The sequence below is a fragment of the Scardinius erythrophthalmus genome (genome assembly GCF_964197995.2).
Source record: "Scardinius erythrophthalmus genome assembly, chromosome: 11".
Classification (NCBI taxonomy): Eukaryota; Metazoa; Chordata; class Actinopteri; order Cypriniformes; family Leuciscidae; genus Scardinius; species Scardinius erythrophthalmus.
The window spans coordinates 37654799-37674694 of record NC_138231.1 but is presented as its reverse complement, the minus strand read 5'-3'; the positions used below and the strand labels follow the sequence as shown (position 1 = coordinate 37674694).

General features: G+C 38.2%; 2 protein-coding genes across 2 annotated transcripts; both read right to left on the bottom strand.

Annotated features, from left to right (window-relative positions):
- Nucleotides 1–343: 343 nt before the first annotated feature.
- On the bottom strand, nucleotides 344–7098 carry LOC308698821 (phospholipase B1, membrane-associated). Its single transcript, XM_081379197.1, has 12 exons — nucleotides 6807–7098; nucleotides 6489–6579; nucleotides 6168–6226; nucleotides 5632–5699; nucleotides 5436–5479; nucleotides 5213–5333; nucleotides 4413–5058; nucleotides 3906–3997; nucleotides 2517–2937; nucleotides 2279–2374; nucleotides 1184–1255; nucleotides 344–1090 (listed from the first exon to the last, which is right to left on the bottom strand). Exons 2-7 carry the CDS (start codon nucleotides 6517–6519, stop codon nucleotides 4842–4844), a joined length of 540 nt encoding a protein of 179 aa, XP_081235323.1. The 5' UTR covers nucleotides 6520–6579; nucleotides 6807–7098; the 3' UTR covers nucleotides 344–1090; nucleotides 1184–1255; nucleotides 2279–2374; nucleotides 2517–2937; nucleotides 3906–3997; nucleotides 4413–4841.
- A 430-nt stretch (nucleotides 7099–7528) lies between these two features.
- On the bottom strand, nucleotides 7529–19661 carry sel1l (SEL1L adaptor subunit of SYVN1 ubiquitin ligase). Its single transcript, XM_081379196.1, has 21 exons — nucleotides 19059–19661; nucleotides 18793–18839; nucleotides 18475–18646; nucleotides 17969–18136; nucleotides 17582–17687; nucleotides 16476–16638; nucleotides 16216–16269; nucleotides 16069–16128; nucleotides 15668–15749; nucleotides 15092–15246; nucleotides 13514–13570; nucleotides 13334–13402; nucleotides 13134–13211; nucleotides 12984–13046; nucleotides 12813–12900; nucleotides 11865–12013; nucleotides 11616–11781; nucleotides 10715–10789; nucleotides 10056–10228; nucleotides 9414–9542; nucleotides 7529–9324 (listed from the first exon to the last, which is right to left on the bottom strand). Exons 1-21 carry the CDS (start codon nucleotides 19129–19131, stop codon nucleotides 9118–9120), a joined length of 2334 nt encoding a protein of 777 aa, XP_081235322.1. The 5' UTR covers nucleotides 19132–19661; the 3' UTR covers nucleotides 7529–9117.
- Nucleotides 19662–19896: the final 235 nt, after the last annotated feature.

Genomic DNA, 19896 nt, shown 5'->3' with positions numbered 1-19896 from the left:
ATATTAATTCCATTACATCAAGTTCATTTTATTAACTGATCCAAATATTTATAATTATAACAAGTAATAAATAATTAATCAGATTTCATTGAGCTAATTTGCTACAGCCCATATAATTGTATAGCTATAATTGATTTTATTGAAGAAATTTGTTTTGTGTAGCTTGTTTCCAAGAATCTTTAGCAGCTGCTAAGAACCTTTAAGAATAACTATATAGAAAGGTTATTTGATTGGTAATGGAAGAATGTATTGACCCATGAAGAACCCTCAGCGTGAATGGAAAAAGCATATTTAAAGTAAAAACTTACTTTTAAAGAGAAAAAAAAAATGAAGGAAAAGAGGTAAGTGTCCCTTCTGAAATCTTTATTTGAGAAGAGCAAAAGCACTTCTCAAGTCGTAGCATCCAAAACAATGATCTTATTACTGTGGTACATCATACTTATGTACTTTCACCATGCTCTCAGAAGCAAAACAATTGTTCTCACTCAACATTAAAATCCTTTATCCGCAGAGGCTTAATGAGTTTACAGTGTAACCTCTGGCCGTTTTTTATTCAGACAACCCGGAATCAGCTTACACAGTTACCTTTCGTACCTAAATGAATTATAGCAGCATTACGCAGAGCTAAATGTGGCTTTGCACCTGCTCTTGTGCCATTTTAGTTGGGTATATCAGAAAAGGTCATCACATTAGCATATATTGTTCTATTCTGAGGTTTTAACATTTCCATTGCAGAAACTCCACCGAACAATTAAATATGATGCTGATTGTAAGTCCATTTTTCTTTTTTTTCTTTTTTATCTTTCACTCCCTCATTATCAGTTTTCCTGCAGTGGCTCAAGTCTCAAAATAGATCCTCAATGGTTCTGAGAATGTCAAAGCATTGATATCCAGCACAAGTAGAACATCAGGTGGGCAGACATGATGTACCATGATACTCCATATGGATGTCCTACAAGGAGGCCAGATTTACAGCCAACCACAGTGGAAGGAAAGCCAAGGCAAGCATGAGGTGGAGAACGGCTAGTCTGATGCCAGCTGACGGGCCTGGCTTTACAACAGTGGGTCTGGTGTAAATGTATGGATGACTCTAGGATTTGTCAGTTTGAAAAAAAAAAAAGTAAAGGATGTAATAATAGAATTAGCAAATGAATCCATAACAAAATAAAATATAATTTCTTACCACAGGGGGGCAAATAAGCTCAATAGGGTTTGAAAAGCTCTCCACCAGAAACTTCTCCCCTTCAGGTTGAAACTTGCCACAAAAAAAATTAGAGAAACGATTTCAGAATGACAAACTGTGCCTATATGACAGAGATAATCAGAGGTTGTGGCTGATGTGTACATCAAAATGATATTTTATTCTATGTTTTATTTATTATATATTTTGTTACGTATATATATTTATATATCATTTTATTTTATTAAAGGGATAGTTCACTTTGAAATAAAATTTTGGTATGTTTTAGCTTACCTCAAGGGCATCCAAGATGTAGGTGTCTTTTTTTCCGCAGTAGTTTCAATTTGGATATTTTTAGGTCAAACCGTTCTTGTCTGTCAGTCATATAATGCAGGTCTGTGGTCACTGTCTCAAAGAGCATGAACAGAGTCCAAATTAAAACAATTCCCCATCGTCCAAATTAAACAATTCCCCATCGTAAGTACACATTGATGGCCTAAGACACGAAACGAGCAGTTTGTGTGAGAAAACGAACAGTATTTATATCGTTTTACCTCTTGTAACACAGCCACGTCCAAGTGATCTGAGGGGGCGCGCGCTTCCTGCTGTGTGACGTGTGCGCAGACTGGTGCATAGATATATACACTAGAGTGTATATCTAGTGTATATATCTATGCACCAGTCTGCGCACACGTCACACAGCAGGAAGCGCGCGCCCCCTCAGATCACTTGGACGTGGCTGTGTTACAAGAGGTAAAACGATATAAATACTGTTCGTTTTCTCACACAAACTGCTCGTTTCGTGTTTTAGGCCATCAATGTGTACTTACGATGTGGAATTGCTTAATTTGGACGATGGGGAATTGTTTTAATTTGGACTCTGTTCATGCTCTTTGAGGGGGTGACCATAGACCTGCATTATATGCCTGTCAGACAAGAACGGTTTGACCTAAAAATATCAAAATTGAAACTACTGTGGAAAAAAAGACACCTACATCTTGGATGCCCTTGAGGTAAGCTAAAACATACCAAAATTTAATTTCAAAGTGAACTATCCCTTTAAATGGAGCGTTGTGAATTTGTGAAACCAAAACTTACCATGTTGTTCCACAGTCCCTTGGCTAGCTCCTCGTGTCCTTTCATAGTAAAGTGGAAACAGTCCGGGGTAAAGAAGCTCATGTCAATCTTCCCATTCTAATCAGGGACAAATTAATGAGACAAACCTTGAACAGCACATGCACATATTAATGGAAACTTTCAATTTTAAACCTAATGCAAAGCTAGCAGAAATGTGGCATAAATTATAAACATAACACAATCAGTGGTCACTTCTTACAGGGAGTCTTGGAGGGTCTGCGTGTTTCAAGAATGGCTGCAAAACTACAGCAAAGTCGTTCTTAAAGAAACGGTCACTGTGCAAGAGCTGCTCCAGTGCTTTCTAAAACAAAAGATATTTTGGGTAACATTTTATTTTACAGCATCCTTGTTACACATCATGTACTTACTGTAATAACGTAGTAAGTCCATGTTGTTAATGAATACTAGCTCTATTCAGTACTTAAACTGTATAGTTACACTGAAACAAAGACAAAATGCAACCACACAGTTTAGCACCATATTTGCAAATTACAGATTTGTAATATATCTGTATAGATAATTGAGAAAACAAATCCACCTGGAACTCTAAGTTGACTCCAACCAGCTCCTTTAGATCAGCGGATCCAGCGGCTGGCTTTACCAGACAGGAGCAGAATGACCTGGAGAGATCAGAGCATTGAATATGAGAGAAATGAACATGTAGCACTGAAAGAGCATAAACATTCATTTTTGATTTTGAAAGAATTGCTAATTGTGAATGAAAATAAAAACACAATGCATATCGAGTATCCATGATATCATCACACTTGCTCTTAGCCCATATTTTAAAGCTTGATTTAAAGGGATAGTTCACCCAAAAATGAAAATTCTGTCAGTAATTACTCACCCTCATGTTGTTCCAACCCCGTAAGACCTTTGTTCATCTTCGGAACACAAATTAAGATATTTTTGATGAAATCTGAGAGCTGGATCACTCCTCCATAGACTTCTAAGGGACTGAAACTTGCTGGCCCAGAAAAGTTATTAAAGAGATCGTTAATGTAGTCCAAGTGACCACAGTGGCTTAATCTTAAGTTTATCAAGTGACGAGAATACTTTTTGTGCGCTGAAAAAAAAAAAATAACAACTTTATTCCACTATTCATTTCCTTCTCTCTGGGCCTCAAGTGAGTTAACGTAGTGTTTTTGCGTAGCGCGTCAGTGTTGCACGTCACCACGTAGGCTCACTATTGTCCGACGCTGGTCATGTGTGTGACGCGCTGCGCAAAAACACTACGTTAACTCACTCGAGGCCTAGAGAGAAGGAAATGAATAGTGGAATAAAGTCATTATTTTTGTTTGTTTTTAGCGCGCAAAAAGTATTCTCGTCGCTTGATAAACTTAAGATTAAGCCACTGTAGTCACTTGGACTACATTAACGATCTCTTTAATAACTTTTCTGGGCCAGCAAGTTTCTGTCCCTTAGAAGTCTATGGAGGAGTGAGACAGCTCTCAGATTTAATCAAAAATATCTTAATTTGTGTTCCGAAGATGAACGAAGGTCTTACGGGGTTGGAACAACATGAGGGTGAGTAATTACTGACAGAATTTTCATTTTTGGGTGAACTATCCCTTTTAATTTCCTGTACCTCTGGAGCAGACATCCTGGGGTGGGTTTCTGAACTTCCCTGAGGGTCTCCATCGGCAGTATCTGGACCACGTTCACTATCATTCGAGGAACCTGCAAAGGTGATAGAAACTTTTATTAATGCATTAAGCTGATTAACAACAAAAAATATCAGTAAAGTTATATGATATTACACACGATTTCCGTTTCCACAAAAAATTTAAGCACAACTGCTTTCAATACTGATCATAAAAAAAGTGTTTCTTGAGCAGCAAATCAGAATTTTAGACTGATTTCTGAAGGATCATGTGACACTGAAGACTGGAGTAATGATGATGAAAATTCAGCTTTGCCATCACAGGAATAAATTAAAAACATATTTAAAATTAAAATAATCCACCCACAATATTACAGTTTTTACTGTATTTGTATTATAAATGTAGCCTTGGTGAGCATAAAAGACTTAAAAAAAAAAAACGTTTAAAAAAAACCCAAGCATTTGATATTATATCTCGAAATCTGCTATTACCTCATTCATCAGCATTTCCAAGGACACAGTCATGTAATGGACAAAGTTCTCCACCGAAAACAGGGACTGTGTGCATAAATAGAGGACATAAATTTAGAGGCTCTATAAAAACACTCAAAAAGGACAATATATCTGAATATAGACTCTTTAAAGGTCACTTTTACTGCCTACAACTGCTGTTTCTCAAAGAGCAAACACATTTCAAGGCAATATTACTCATGTTGATGATCATCTCTACAAGCGTCTATGTGTTCACAATCAATATGACATTTGTTTTAAACCTCCTATAGTTCCCGCTTTGACATTTTGAACAAAATCTGTCAATACTGTAGAAGAATCTTCTGTCTGTAGTTTGCCAAACAAACAGCTTTGTAAGCAATGCCTTGTCTTTGCAGTAATCACAGATGTCATTCATCCCAATTAGAATGGTCAACAGTTTCCAGTCTTCATCAAAGTCAATATCCTGTAGCAAAAGACGGAATCACAATAATGCCAAGATTTCAGCATCTGTATTTGTAAAAAGCAACAGAAGCAGAGGACAAACAACACATTTAGTTTCGGAAACGGCGTATTCAAAAGCAATAATGCATTTACCTCATATGTTTTCAATGTATCAATCAAATGTCTGACTTGTTCAGGAAGATTACTAGAAAGAAAGCAAAACTCATATCATCGCCTGATACAATAGCACATTCGCTATTGTATACAGTTAAAGTAAAAATATCTTGATGGCATATTTTCAGGTGTTTGTTCTTTAACAACCATTTATGAAGAATGACTAGGGATGTACTAGCATTTACAAGGTGTTGTGTCCGGTTACAGCCAGGTTAAATCCAGTCTCGCAGAGGGGAGCTGGGGTACCATGGACCGTCTTGGTTGGGGCAGGACCCACTAAGTGGGGGTTGAAGAGTCGAATGATGTCTAAATCAAAAGCACAGAAGATCCCGGGGTCACAAATTCAATTCAGTTCAATTCACCAATTTTTACTTTTCACATGACTGATATTGAGGCAAAAGGACGTACTTGCCAGTGTAATGACATCTTGAAAGGTTCCATAGCCACCAATGCTTTAAAAATATGGAATAAGTACAAAAAGTTAAAAACAAATATTTTGGCCACATTATTAGAACTTCACAAAGTATGAGAAATATCATCATACTGGATAAAAAGTCACTTTATTTATAAAAGCATGTTATATTAGTATTAGTAATACATTTACCTCCATGACACGTGACGAAATTCAATCGGTATGCCAAGAACTGTGGTTGCATTTGCACCAATGGCTGTCTACAAGTGAGACAATTACTATTAGAAATCATTATTGCTTTATTCTAAACCCTTATATTATCAGTAACTGCATCAATAACAAATGTATGTATTTGTACTGCTTAAAGGGATAGTTCACCCAAAAATGAAAAAATGAAAAACACAAAAGAAGATATTTTGGGCAACCAAACAGGCCCAAGTCTCCATTGACTTCCATAGTAGGAAAAATAATATATATACTTGAGTAATAAAAATACTCAAAATATCTTCTTTTGTGGTTAACAGAAGAAAGAAACTCATACAGGTTTGGAACAACATGATGGTAAGTAAATGATGACAGAATTTGCATTTTTGGGTTAACTATCCCTTTAAGTTGTTTACCTCATTTTGCCTCATGAATAAAGATAGTGTAGAATGAATTCTGTTGTCAGCTAACTAATGAAAAGTCCACTAAACCGAAAAAAGAAAAGAGTAAATAATCACACTCACAGTCAGTGAATCCCCAAGGGCAGCGATCACTTTAATATCTGCTGCCCTCACCAGCTCAACTACAAGAGATACAGCAAGTACCAAAACATTATATAATGCAGTTTGTCTGTGGTACAACAAGAGCTAGCATTCATCATCAATAATAAACATCAGTGTTAATGTAAAAAAAAAAATGTTTTGTCTCCAGCATGACTAGCATTGGCGGCCTGTAAAGTCAAGCTTGATCGTACTGACTTTAGATCAGTAGTGTGTATTCATCATTGGCAAATCTTGTCACAATGAGGAAAAATAGTCTAAAACGCAGACCCAAGGCCAGCCTACCTGAGGTTGGCACAGAAGAGGAGGGGCTCATGTCAGGACACGTGAACAGTGGATGTTTGAAACTGATTGGCCTGGTCTTCTCAGGAAACTCCTGTAACAAAATAACATGCTAAACAGGCGGTTTCTGTGACATCACAACCAAAACATTCAGGCCACCCCATAGATAGACCACCTGGAGTACTGAAATGATGTTTTACATTATGATTTATCAAAGATAAACTAATTGGACAGTTGTATTTATGACCTCATGAGAAAGAAAAACATCCTCAACCATATGATAAAGCCCCCAAAAAATCCCATCACAAAACACAAACGCACCTTTCGAAGCGCTTCCTCGCTGTAGTGACTGAGTCCTTCCTCATATTCCAGCCTCCACTTGTCACCTTGAGATAAAGATTACGATCCATGAGCACTTGAGCCTTAGCAAAAGTCAAAATATGATACAGACCGGCCTCCATTGGTACAGCACAAGCGCAAAGGCCTTCAACACAGCTTCACATAAACATCTCGCTCCACCAATTTGGAGTCCTGGCATCCCAGGTCAATCTCACACATGTATCGTGGGCCCTGCGCTCCAGCTTATCTTTCCAGCTCTGGGTGCTTCTAGTACTTACCTTTGACAGGGCAGAGGGCTAGCAAACAGGTTGCCACGGCAATGAAAAGCCACTCCATGGTGGAGCGTTTCCAAGCTGGTTAGCACAATGGATGTGTGTGCAGAGAGAACGGGGCCATTATATCAGTGCCCCTTTATCTCCCCCACCCAAAACAGCTGAGTGACGAAGTTCAGGCCCACCGACATAAAGCATGATCCAGATGCACATGCAACTGCCAGGGGACTGGTGACCATTCACAACTTCAGAGAGCTTTACTGGAAACCATGTAGCACTGGGGCCTGGGAGAAACGGATCCGCAGCGCAATGCAGATCAGGACCAGGAATCCTTTCAGAGAGAAATAAATAAGGTGGCGGTTGATGATGTGCGCACTGGATGTTTGTTTGGACTGAATAGCTAATTATTTTAAGAAAGGAAATGACATTCGCTGTGAACCCATTGATTTTTATTAGTTATTTAGAAACATTGCCAGTTGAAAATGTTATTATTTGCTTTTTTTTTAGACTCATCCGTTGTCATCTCTGTATTATGAGCGGCTTGATTTACATAGAAGAATCTGTTATATGATTTTTATAGTTTCAAACCATTGCTGAATTACGTGAACTCCACAAAAACAGACTAATGCTCTGGTGCATCTTCGCATGAAAATCAGTCCTTTACATTCCTATTCACATATGTAGGCTTACATTACAGATTTCTTTTCTTTTTTTTTTTGCACCAAACTTTGTGGTATTGCTATATTTCCTGAAACAGACATTCCATCACCAAACGATCAAATATTCTAGACATGCTCACAATTTAAATTATCTGAAAAAATATTTTCCTCTGAAAAAAGAAACTAAAACTATGATTCAGCACACAAAGCCACGTTCTGAAGCAAATTAACCCGCTTCAGGAAGCTGATGTTACAGAGCAAGAGACCTTATATGATAATCATCAAAAATAGCTTTGAGAGCATTCAATGTCTTGATCCGAAAATAAAAAAGGAAAAAGGTGTCTTGTAATACCAAAAGTGAGCATAATAGCAAACAGCAACCCATTTAACAATTAAAATGTTTTGCATGTATGCAGTGGAATTTATCTCTTATTTTGGAAACTTTTGGAAAGGTTGAATGACTGCTGAAGAAAGACGTTTAACAATCTGAAACATAATGGACACCAGCCTTGAATCTATACCATAAATATGCTACAGACACACTAAATGAGGTCAAGGGCCATCTCAATGATTCAGTGTTTGGCAGGGTGAGCGTTTATGGCAATAAAAAGCCTTTTGGCAGACTGATAACCTTAGATTTCTTACCATGTAATTTATTCATCTGTAACTGCTCATGTTTTAATCAAGTGAAATCTACACCTATGTGTAGGTGAAAACAACTTTTTGTCCAAATACTGACATTATAAATAATTTGTATATAATAATTTCTGAAAAAAAAAAAAAAAAAAAAAAAAAAAAAAAAATCTGCTAGCAAGCCACTTAAAAGGAACACATGCTTAGTGTATGAACTTTTTACAAATAGAATTCAGAGCGCAGCCCATCTCGCACTCTGCATCCCAATGAGGCATGGTGTCCGAATCCGAATTTGCACCAAACTAACAAGAACAAAAAAATCTGAATGGGTTGCACAAAATAGGTATGATCCTTGACTTTTAGCACAGTGGAAAGCAAAATTCAGAAACAACTACCGTAGTTCCTTCAGCAATGTGATCTTTTTTCCCCCCACATAGTGAGCGTTGATTTGCACAAATATTATTTCACCTGGCAAAACCCTGAGGCGCACGTTTAAGATATCATAGAAGTTCGTCTAGTTTTTTCCCCAAGCCACAGTAAAAAAGACTAGAGAGGGGCTGGACAGGGCAACAAGAGTCCTGAAAGCTCTTTTGGGGTTTACAGGGTTAAAGACCACAGCAGGGTGCAGGTGTCAGCGGCTGTCCCGGGGAAAGAGACGCTAATGGGCCTCAATTCGGTCTCCCGTACCCCTAGTCCCGTTCGGTCACCTCCACCCTGATCCCTGCTCTCTCATTGTTCCTCAGGCTCTTCGGCAGGCTGCTCCGGCTGGCCGGGAGGTCTAGGAGGCGCTGCAGGGGCTCTGGGTACGGCTTGGTGCTGTCTCTGCCGATATGCGATCACTGTGCCCAAGAGCAGAGCAATGACAGTCATGAGGTAGAGATCCCACTCTGGACCCAGTAACTGGTCAAGATCCACCTGAGATAGAAGCTCCTTCAGCTGAAGATAAAAGATGCAAGTTATTGGTTATTGCTTGACTTGAGACATGTCAGATTTAAGGTGGATCCTCACTGAAAGATGCGACTTACATTGAGATCCTGCAGGTACTGTAGTGCATAAATGAGGCCCAGCTTGCACAGGGCCAGGAACACAGGAACTTGGGCATCGGGACTGGCCTCTGCAGCCATGTCATAGAAACGTTTAGCCAGATGAATGTCCTGTGGAGGAACAACCGAAAACACTACAGTTCAAATGTTTGGGGTCTTTAGAGAGAAATGAATACTTCTATTCCACAAGGATGCATTAAAAAGTGAGAGCAAAGACATTTATAATATTACAAATGATTTCTATTTCAAATAATGCTCTTCTTTTAACTCTTCATCAAATTCTGGGGGTAAATGTATCATGGTTTCCACAAAATGATTAAACAGCACAACTGTTTTCAACATTTATAATAATAAGAAATGTTTCATGAGCATCAAATCAAGCGACTGAAGACTGCTGAAAATTCAGCTTTGCCATCACAAGAATAAAGTAAATTTTGAAATATGTTAATATTTTAAACAGTAATATTTTTCACAACATTATGGTTCTTGCCGTATTTCTAATCAGATAGAAAGTCAGCCTTGGTGAGCACAAGAGACTTCAAAAACATAAAAAATTCTTACCAACCCCAAACTTTTCAACAGTAGTGTGTACGTGCTATATGTAAATACACATGGAGATTTCACCTGTTTGATACCGAGGCCCTTCTCATGCATATATCCCAGATTGAACATGGCCTGTGCACTATGCTGTTGCTCAGAGGCCAGACGATAATGAATGACTGCGGTCTCATAGTCCACATCAGTGCCATAGCCATAGAAATGATAGTCACCCAGCTTGATTCTGGCCACTGTGTATCCTGTAAACAAAAGATAAAAAAGCTAATGTTACAAATGTCCTGGATGTTCAATAGCCTCATTAAAATTAAAATGGAATTATAAAAACAGAAGCAGAGGAATCCTGTTTCAGCCTGAAGGGGTTTATTTAGCGATAATGACCGTCTGATTATACATGATCCAGTTGTTACGTGGATGTGCAGCAAATAAGTAAATAAATTGGCATGAAACATTGAAATAATTTTTTTGCAGAGTAATATGAGATATGCAAAACGATGACAGTGTAGAAGAATGGTTGCTAGTAGCTACAACGTTCAAATACAGTTTAGCATTAATTATACAGAAATATCTGACAACACATAATGTCACAAATGACCAATCAGGATCAAGTATCTGAGAGAGCCATGTAGTAAGCAGTTATATTTGTCTCACCATAATGGTTGTAAGGCCATCAAAGCACTTTGGCATTTTGTTAGAGTGAATGTAAGGGTTGAAGAGAACAGTCTAACCTTGAGCAGCTGCTCTGGTCCAGTGGAGCAAAGCCCTTGGGTACGTTTCATTCTCATTGAAGATCTGTGACCCCTCTGAAAAAAAAAAGACACATACACAGACACGGAGTCAGATTTACCTTCACAAATGTGAAGTAGCTTAATTTAGCTGGGTTTTCATTTGCCAAGAGACAGTAAACATGAAAGGAAAGGCTGACGGATCTTTAAGTGGTCTCTCAGGCTCTGCGCAGACTGCTTTACCATCACGGAAGATTCTGTGACCTTCTTTGTGCATTCCCACATATTTTGACATGAATTTGCATAGATTTTTTTCCAGTCATTGCTAATAATGATGTTTTATTTAAAAAAAAAAATTATCATATAAAGATTCAGGCCAATTTTTCATTGCATTTTTTAATTAATATATTTAAATAATCAGCTATATGTTCGTTTTTAAGAAATTTGTAAATTATCTAGCAAAGTCAAGCCAATTAATATTTTAGAGAAGAAAATAAAATAATAATTATAATTACATTCCCTTTACAAAAGAATATTTTCTATAAAATACAAGGCATATATCCATGACTTTTCCAGGCCTAATAAAAATTAAGATTTTAATCATTTCATCCTGTTCTTTTACAAAATTCCGATTACGAGCAGCAGTTACAGCTTATATAAATTGGGGGTTCTTTTTGGAGACTTCCTAGTTATATTTCATATTTTTGCAATAAAGATAAGGTTTAAAAACAAAATTCCAATTACAAGGCAGATGCTGGCTGAGGTGAAAACTATAAGGACGGATTTAAAGGGTCAGAAAGATCCAGGTTTGCTTTCTCAGACCAGCTTTTAACTAGAAACCACCATTAACTTGCATGTAGGTGTTGGGGGTTTGACGCCCTCTGGTGGTAGAGCCCATACTCACTTTGATCGAGGATGAAGGCCACATTGCTCTGAGCAACCTCGTAGCCTTGTTCGGCCAGCAGTAGATACTGTACTAGAGCAGAGTCCGGATCTCCCTCCTTAAAGCTTCCGTATGCCGCCATGAGTCTCTCAGACCAGCGGCCGCGCTCACACACATTCTTGAAGAGCTGCTCTCACAAATACACATACATTAAACACTTTCAGAAAAGCTTTTTGAAACATGGCTATGCATCATGAAATAATGCCTCACCTCCACTGCAGTGTGGCAGGAGCGCATGACCCCAGTCCCCGTGGCATGCATCTGGGCTAGATTATAGAAGGCCAGGATGTGACCCGCTTGAGATGCCAGGTTAAAGAATTTAAGTGCCTGCTTATAATCACGTTTTACCCCGATGCCATCTAAAATATGAAGAATGAGAGAGTCATAAAGGCACTTTTCATACTCTCAAACACCCACTAGCTGAAATGACTAAGACACTCCTCAGTCCTCAATGTTTGTCAAGATCATGTCAAAGCAGAATGCAGGTGGGAGTTTGGCATGGCAACAATCACATAGGCAACCAAGCCAAAAGAGTCTGCTGTGATTTAAGACAAAAATAAGATAAATCGCCACTGAGGTAATGAAACAGTGAGCTAGAAAGATAGGTAGAGAGGGACTTTTTTTTTTTTATTATTAAATAATTAATGACAGTAATAGTTGTTATATTCTCCGAAATTTGGAATGTCTGATGAAATGCATTTGATGTTATTATTATTATTATTATTATAACAACAACAACAACATTCTACAATTCTGAGAACCATCTAGAAGACATTTTCTAAAAGATACTTCCCTGTTCTATATTCTGAGGCATCTGCTGTGTAATTGCTATGAATATGCACACTTTTAATACTTGCTCTGAAAATATGAGCAGTAAACTTATTTTCGTAGATCAAGACATTATTAAATGAATCACAATATTTACATATAAAATGTAACATTCATGAATGATGTGTTTAGATGTTCGAAATTAGTGGAACCCTGTAGGTATATATTTCATGGCCTTTACTGGCTCAGTAAATTTGTTCGCGTTTATAATAAATGACTGCTTATTTTTCCTCTTGCAGTGAAAGCAGAAAAGGTAAAGAAACAGAACTGAGGAAAAAAAAACACAATCACATAATTTGCACATAATCTCCCTCTCCAGCACACACTTACTGTAGTACATGGTTCCCAGCTGTAGCTGTCCATCCACCCAGCCCTGCTCTGCAGCTTTCTGAAAATACTTCAGTGCCAGGTCATAGTTCTGCAGGAACGAGAAGAAACAATAACTGAAAAGGTCATTTAATTATCATACAGTGTTTAGTTCAGCTCATCCAGGAAACTCACCACAGGAACGCCTCTTCCATACAGATAAGCCATACCAAGCCCACTCTGGCCAACTGGATTACCCTAAAAGATCAAAACAAAAATAAAGGATTAGAGGAGAACATTTGAAAATAACAGTTTATGAATTTTGACAGGAAAAAAATTTCACACCAAGTCTGCAGCCTTTTTGAAATATTGCAGGGCCGTCTCATTGTTCTGAGGCACGTACTCGCTGCCTTCAGAGTACATCTAAAACAATACAATAATAATGAGGAACAAAAGACGGACACAAAGAGGTTGAAAGATTAAGCAACACAGGACAACAATTTACAGTCCAATAAAAATATAAATAAAATAAAAAACATTGGAACCTTTCCAAGGAATGCCATTGCATGTGTATTCCCTGCATTTGCTGCCTGGTTAAAGTACTCATATGCTCGCTGAAAATGAATGACAAAAAGAAAGTATAAAATCATTATTTCATATAATTTAATCAAATTATTAAAATTGCAAAGCCTGAATAGTACAAAATATGCCTGAACAGAAATTACCTGATGATTCTGTTCTACACCTCGTCCTCCATGTAAATGTAACTGGCCCAGACCCACCTAGACAAAAAACGCAAATATGACGGTAATCATCAAAAATACAGGTAGATCAAAATACAGTTGAAGTTGACATGAAACAGAAGTTGTGATTGTCATTTTTTCCCTATTGTGACGTATATCCAGAGAAATGGCTTCTCGAATGAGAGAAAAAAAAAATTAATTAGGACTGCTGGATGTGATTTTGTCCATTGGGAATTTATTGGATTGTTGTGGTTTGCTATTGCTGTCCCGTCCTCACTCCAGTAAACACATCATCAGAGAAGAGGAAGTTATTTTGATTAAAGTTTATGAGGGGACATGAATTAAAAAAATAATAATAATGATGTGCATGGATAACACATTTATAATAAACACTACCCTGGAAATCCAGAGTTCTCGGGAGAGCACAAGTTTTGTTCAGTGAGTTACAGGTGTCGAGTAATGATGCTCATTAAATATGCCCTTGTATCCAAGCTGCACCAATCACATCGGGTTATCTGATATAGGCGGGCCAGAGGCGAGCTAAACAGATGACGACAGCGCTGTGACGTCGAAGTAAACATTGCAAGATGGCTATGGATGAACACCAGTTGTTTGAAACGGCTTTGGCCGCTACAGTGAACGAGTTAGACTTGGCTTTTTATCTAAAAGAGGAACAGAAGACGGCGCTCGAATCGTTCCTTTGCAAGAAGGGCGTTTTTGCTGTTTTGCCGACCGGATACGGTAAGAGTCTAATGCTGCCTTCACGTGCTATGGAAAAGATGATATTTTCCACTTGTGAACTGGTATTTACCAGTGTGTTGTGTTCCAGTGCTTTTGTTGTCGTAATGTAGTACCCGCAAGGTCTGTGTCAGTAGAGTATCTTTTTTATCTTTACAAAAAAAATAAAAAAACGTAAATGTGGTGCTTTCTGATGATTAAAACATAATTAATAATTAAAAAAAATAAAACATGACATAAAATGATTATATATGAAACAAGGAAATTGCGGCGAAGTTGAAAATTGAGTGTTAACGCATTATATTACAATTGTTAATGACACAACATTGTATAGGCTACAGAAATTATCCGCTAACAGTATTCACGACTCTTGCGTTGCTCTCCGCCATTTTGAAAAGGTCAAAGGTTATCTCATCTCGGCAACTCGTGCATCAAAATATTCTACGAGTTGCCCAGTGGAAAATACCACATGAGGGGGTGTTCATGTGCATTTTCCATGTCGGCTTTTGGTATTTACCATAATTACCATAGCACGTGAAGGCACCATAATCTACCAGTTAGCTCCGCCGGTGGGACTTCTTGTGATTGGTCGTAGTGTTATCCAATTGCGTGCAGTGAGATTTTCAAATGCATGCTTGGTGCCGCCCCTCGAGCTGGCCGATTTTCATTAGTGCATGCCAGACCATTAATCTTTCAGATTTAGGTCAGGATTTCCAGGCTAAATAAACTACAATATTCCAAAAAATAAAAGTATTGCTATAAGTGACAATCTATTCTCGATTTCAATAATGCCACAGACAAAACAACATGGTTTTACTATACCTGTGCCTGTACATCTCCTTTCTCAGCCAAGAACTGGTAGTACTGGATTAAATCCTCCTCTAGCATTCCACTGCTAGAACCCGGATTTTCCACTTCATCCAAGAGCCTGATCCGCTGTACTGCACTGCCCCCTGTCAGGGACACATCGCTGGCCACTAACACAGACAGACACACACAGTGAGGACAACTAAGTGGTACCAGTGATTAATGGTGGGCGTTATAACCAAAATCTATCAGCACAGCATGAGTAAATTGAACCCAAAAATGTGTTACATATTACAGCATTTTTAGTCTTTTTTATGTTCACACTGCTAAGAAAACAATCCTTTCACATGTATTATGTGAGAAGTAAGTCTATATACTATATATACTACTATAACTATGTAGAAAGTCAATAAACTTTTTTTAAACAGACTGAACAAAAAAGTCAGAGACCAAAATAATAGTAAGTTACAAGATATTATCCTTACAAGTGGCCACCAGGGGTCTTATAAATTATGTTGTGCTGAAATTAGACGCATTTAGATGTGTATGAGGATTGCATCTGAGAAAGCACAGCGATGTAACAACATTTACCATGATTGGCCACAAGTCTGTAGTGAGTGAGAGCAGATTCACAGCTCTGAGGAACCCCAACACCTCCCCAATATCTGTAGCCCTGAAAAGAAAGCATGACAATTATCAGACAGCACAGCCATGAACTGCAGGGCAAACACAAGCCTATGCAATACCAATGCATTGAGAAAGTAGTCATGGACAAATGCCACAAGGTCTGAGGTTTCAACTTCATGTAACTGAGCCAATGTGTCGGTCAGAATTTCAGTAGTTCCGAAGGCTTGTCTAGACACTCAGCTTGATGCAAGTGAAGTCAAATAAGACTTGATACATAAGATAAGCAAGTAATCCAAGTCTTGTATCCTGGCTGGAACAAGATCCTTCCTTGTTTAAGGTCTAGTACAGAAAATCATTCTTCTTACCAGAATCATATGAGCAACTAGGTTTCCACCCAAGGCTCCAAAGGTGTAGTACACCAATGCCTGCAATTAGGTTAAATACAGTATTTTCAATAAACATGCACATTTAAAGTAAGCATACTGTGCTTGATAAATGTCATTAGGGGATACCTTTGCTTGACTAGAGTTCACTCCTAATCCTGCAGCATATAGGAAACCGAGTGCCTGTGTGAACACAAATTGGATGGGACCTCAATTTTTTAAAAAAAGGAATAAAGTTTTCCTGATGCAGATGCAATAGCACAGCATTGATAAAATAACCAAGCACACAGCTGCTATTCGTAACAAACAGCTTGAAATGAGTCACAGGACAAAAAAGCATCAGTATTGACATAAAAGATGACATTTAGTAAATAAACAGTTGCCATTACAGTCTGAGCTTTAGGGGAGCCCTCCAGTGCCAGTTTCTCAAAGATCTCCTTCGCCTGAGGAACGTCCTGGGGTAAGTAGTCTCCCAAAAGCATGGCATATGCCACCTTCTCCATAGCCTTAGCATGACCCATCTCTGCAACTTTCAGGAGTTTTTCATACAACCTGTTATACAGAAATGAATAGAATTATAGTATTCAAAAGTCTGGGGTCGGTAAACATTTTTTTTAGCGTTTTCAAAAGACGTCACAGTAACTACATTTACTTGATGAAAAATATAGTACAAACAGTGTATTGTGAAATATTACATTTTAAAAATAATATTTTTTTTTATTTTTTACAAATTTGTATTTAATCCAATGATGTCAAAGCTGAATTTTCAACAGCCATTACTCCAGTCTTCCATGTCACATGATCTATTAGAAATCATTCTAATATGGTGCATTAAGAAACATTTGTTGTTATTATCAACAATGAAAACTACGGTGGCCGAGAGAGCTCAACACGCTGCAACTGAAGAAAACACATGCAAATAGAAAAAATACCAGCAAATTAAGAAAACATCTTCATCAGTTTGACAACACGTGTGCTGCAAATACTCACAATGCAACCAAATAAAGAAACATGCTGCAAATAGCATGGAAATATTTCAAGGAGACCCCAAGAAGATTTTTTCAGGATTCTTTGATGAATAGAAAGTTCATAAGAACAGGATTTATTTTAAAAAGAAAACTTTTGTCAACATTATTGTCTTTACTGTCACTTTTGATCGATTTAATGCAGCCTTGCTGGATAAAGAATTATTATTTATTTTTTTAATCATAAAATAAATAAATACATATCTTACTGACCCTAAACGTTTGAACAGTAGTGTAATTAAAATACATTTGTTACTTTTACACCAACAGAGAAACTAAAACTATCCTACACTGTCAGAAAAAAAATCTGCAAACACTGTGCATGAAGGTACAAATATTCACCCTTTAGGGGTAGATAAGGTATAATCTTGTAAATCTTTTTTCTCTGTAGCTTGAAGACCTAAAAACAACAGGAAAACTTTTGCATGAGCACTGCAAGCAATAAGAAATATACATGGCACAGCACTCACTCTTTCTTCTGGCTCCTCCGGTTGGTGCCATTGATCACCCTAAGTGTGGCCTGGTACAGTTCTTCAGCCTCTTCCACCAACCTCCTGTGCTCTGCCTGCTCCTCCGCTGTCAGGACACATAGACATCACACACAATTGGTATAACAACCGCAAGTGCTAAAAATCATGACTGATTTATAAAGACCGGTATTTTTAGCATTGACCTTCTCATATCCAAGCTAATTATGCAAAAGAGTATGAGTAGTAAAAAGCAAAGAATGTGCAGAGAACTCTTTGGCTTTCAACTAAAGTAGTATTATCACATTTCATGTAGACTTGAGTCACAATATGATTCATTTTTACAATATAAAGCACTATAAAGTATGCTACCAATAGTAGCTCACTCACTTTCGCAGAAGCCCCATCTCTTATCAGAGCTGTAGTCGTACGTTGTGGCACACCACAGCCTCCCGTCTCCTCTGCCTTCAGTAGTGCACTCCAAGAACTCTTTCCCTTGGAAAAGAAAAGGAAAGACGCAGGGCTCTCCAGAGGCCGTTCCACCAGTCACCACCGGAACTACGTCACAAGATAAACGCCAATGAGAAAATAACACAATAACCAGACACTTTCACAGGAAACCAACCACACACAGGTGAATGCATGGGTGAGCAAGTTTCTTTTCTCAGCTAGCGATGAACAGAAAAGAAGGATTTTGTGCAGTGAAACTTAAACTTAAGCAACATATGGCACAGATACTAGTAACAAAACCTTCATGGTGGGAGTAAAATAATGGATGCAAAGTAGAGAGAGACGGATAAAATGATGCTAAATGCACAGGAAAATCTAACTACTGAGACTTGAATGCTATATATTAATCAGGAAGCACCTGCAGACCCCATCTGGCACCGACTCACCTTCTTTACGACGTTCCTCTGGTGGAGGGGGCTGACTTGGAAGATCTTCCTTTTCAATCCCCTCAATCTCGCTTTCCACACCGGTGTCTGTTGAGCTGCTGTCAGGCTGGGCATCTTTAGGAACATACGCATGTTCCGACAAAATTCTGGAGCCATCCTTATCATCTGTGCTCTGATTTTGATAAAACCATTGATGCAACAAGATGCAAAGATCACTAAGAAAATAGCATTGTTTACACAAGCACGTGTGTGTATGTGTGTGTGTGTGTGTGTGTGTGTGTGTGTGTGTGTGTGTCTTATGTCTTAATGCTGTATTACCTGAGGCGCACCGACCTGCGCATCTCCTTCCTCATCTGGTATTACTTCTGCAATGAATGCACCAAACAGCCAAGTTTACGGTTTATATAGGGCTAGACTTTACATACAATACATGTTAATACATTTGAACTGTTAAATAGCTTTACACTTTAGTTAACATCTAAATAAACATGCACTTTGTTCTAATAGACTAAGCATTGAATACTTTAAGAAGTGGAATAATGAATACTTTACTGAACATTGAATACTTTAAGAATTTGACTCACCACCAGCTGTCACATCCAAAGTCACAGCTAATGCCACAATAAGGACCAGACAAGACTTCTTAATGGGATTCATGTTGCCAGAGTGTGCAAAACGCAGTGAACGACTAAAAATCTGACTTAAATAACTAAATCAGCACATCAGCTATCTGTTATCCTAACTAGCCATCTAGCTATATAAATGTGTCAGTGAACTGCACCTGACTGCATAACCCACTAGCTAAAGAACTTGACCAGCAAGCCAAAACTTCTCCCAAAAGCCCAAATGGATTACAGCAAAACAATCCATTCGCATACATGTAACATTAACACAATAACCAAAGCATTTGCAGCTAGCAGCTCAATGTAACGTTAACTAACTCAGTGACAGCCTATCAACACACAGCTAGCAGAGCTAAACACACAGCACCTTTCAGAGACTATTGCTGTGGCGCTTGCGGACCTTTAATATTATTTCCAGGACGATTTCCGGAATAATGTTTCCAAGGCAACTGCAATGTCTATCAAATTCAACAACACAAGATAGTTCAGCCGTCTTTAGGGTCTCTCGTGTTTCATCATATTTCTGTTCACTGACCGACCACCTATTTCCTAATCCGCGGCAGTTTCACCAATCAGAATGCGAGACCGTAGGTGATAGCCAATCGTTGCGCTTCAAGAGTCAGTTGACCAATCAGCGGTGCACACACAAGGGTATTCCGGCTGCTGAGATACGCGAATGGAGCAGAAGCGTACACGACAGTTTGCAGGATGTGGGAACGCCTGTGAACAGCTGACTCTCTCTCAGCCGTGTGTTAAGTAAACAATATGGTAGATATAAAATAATATAAATTATTAGTAT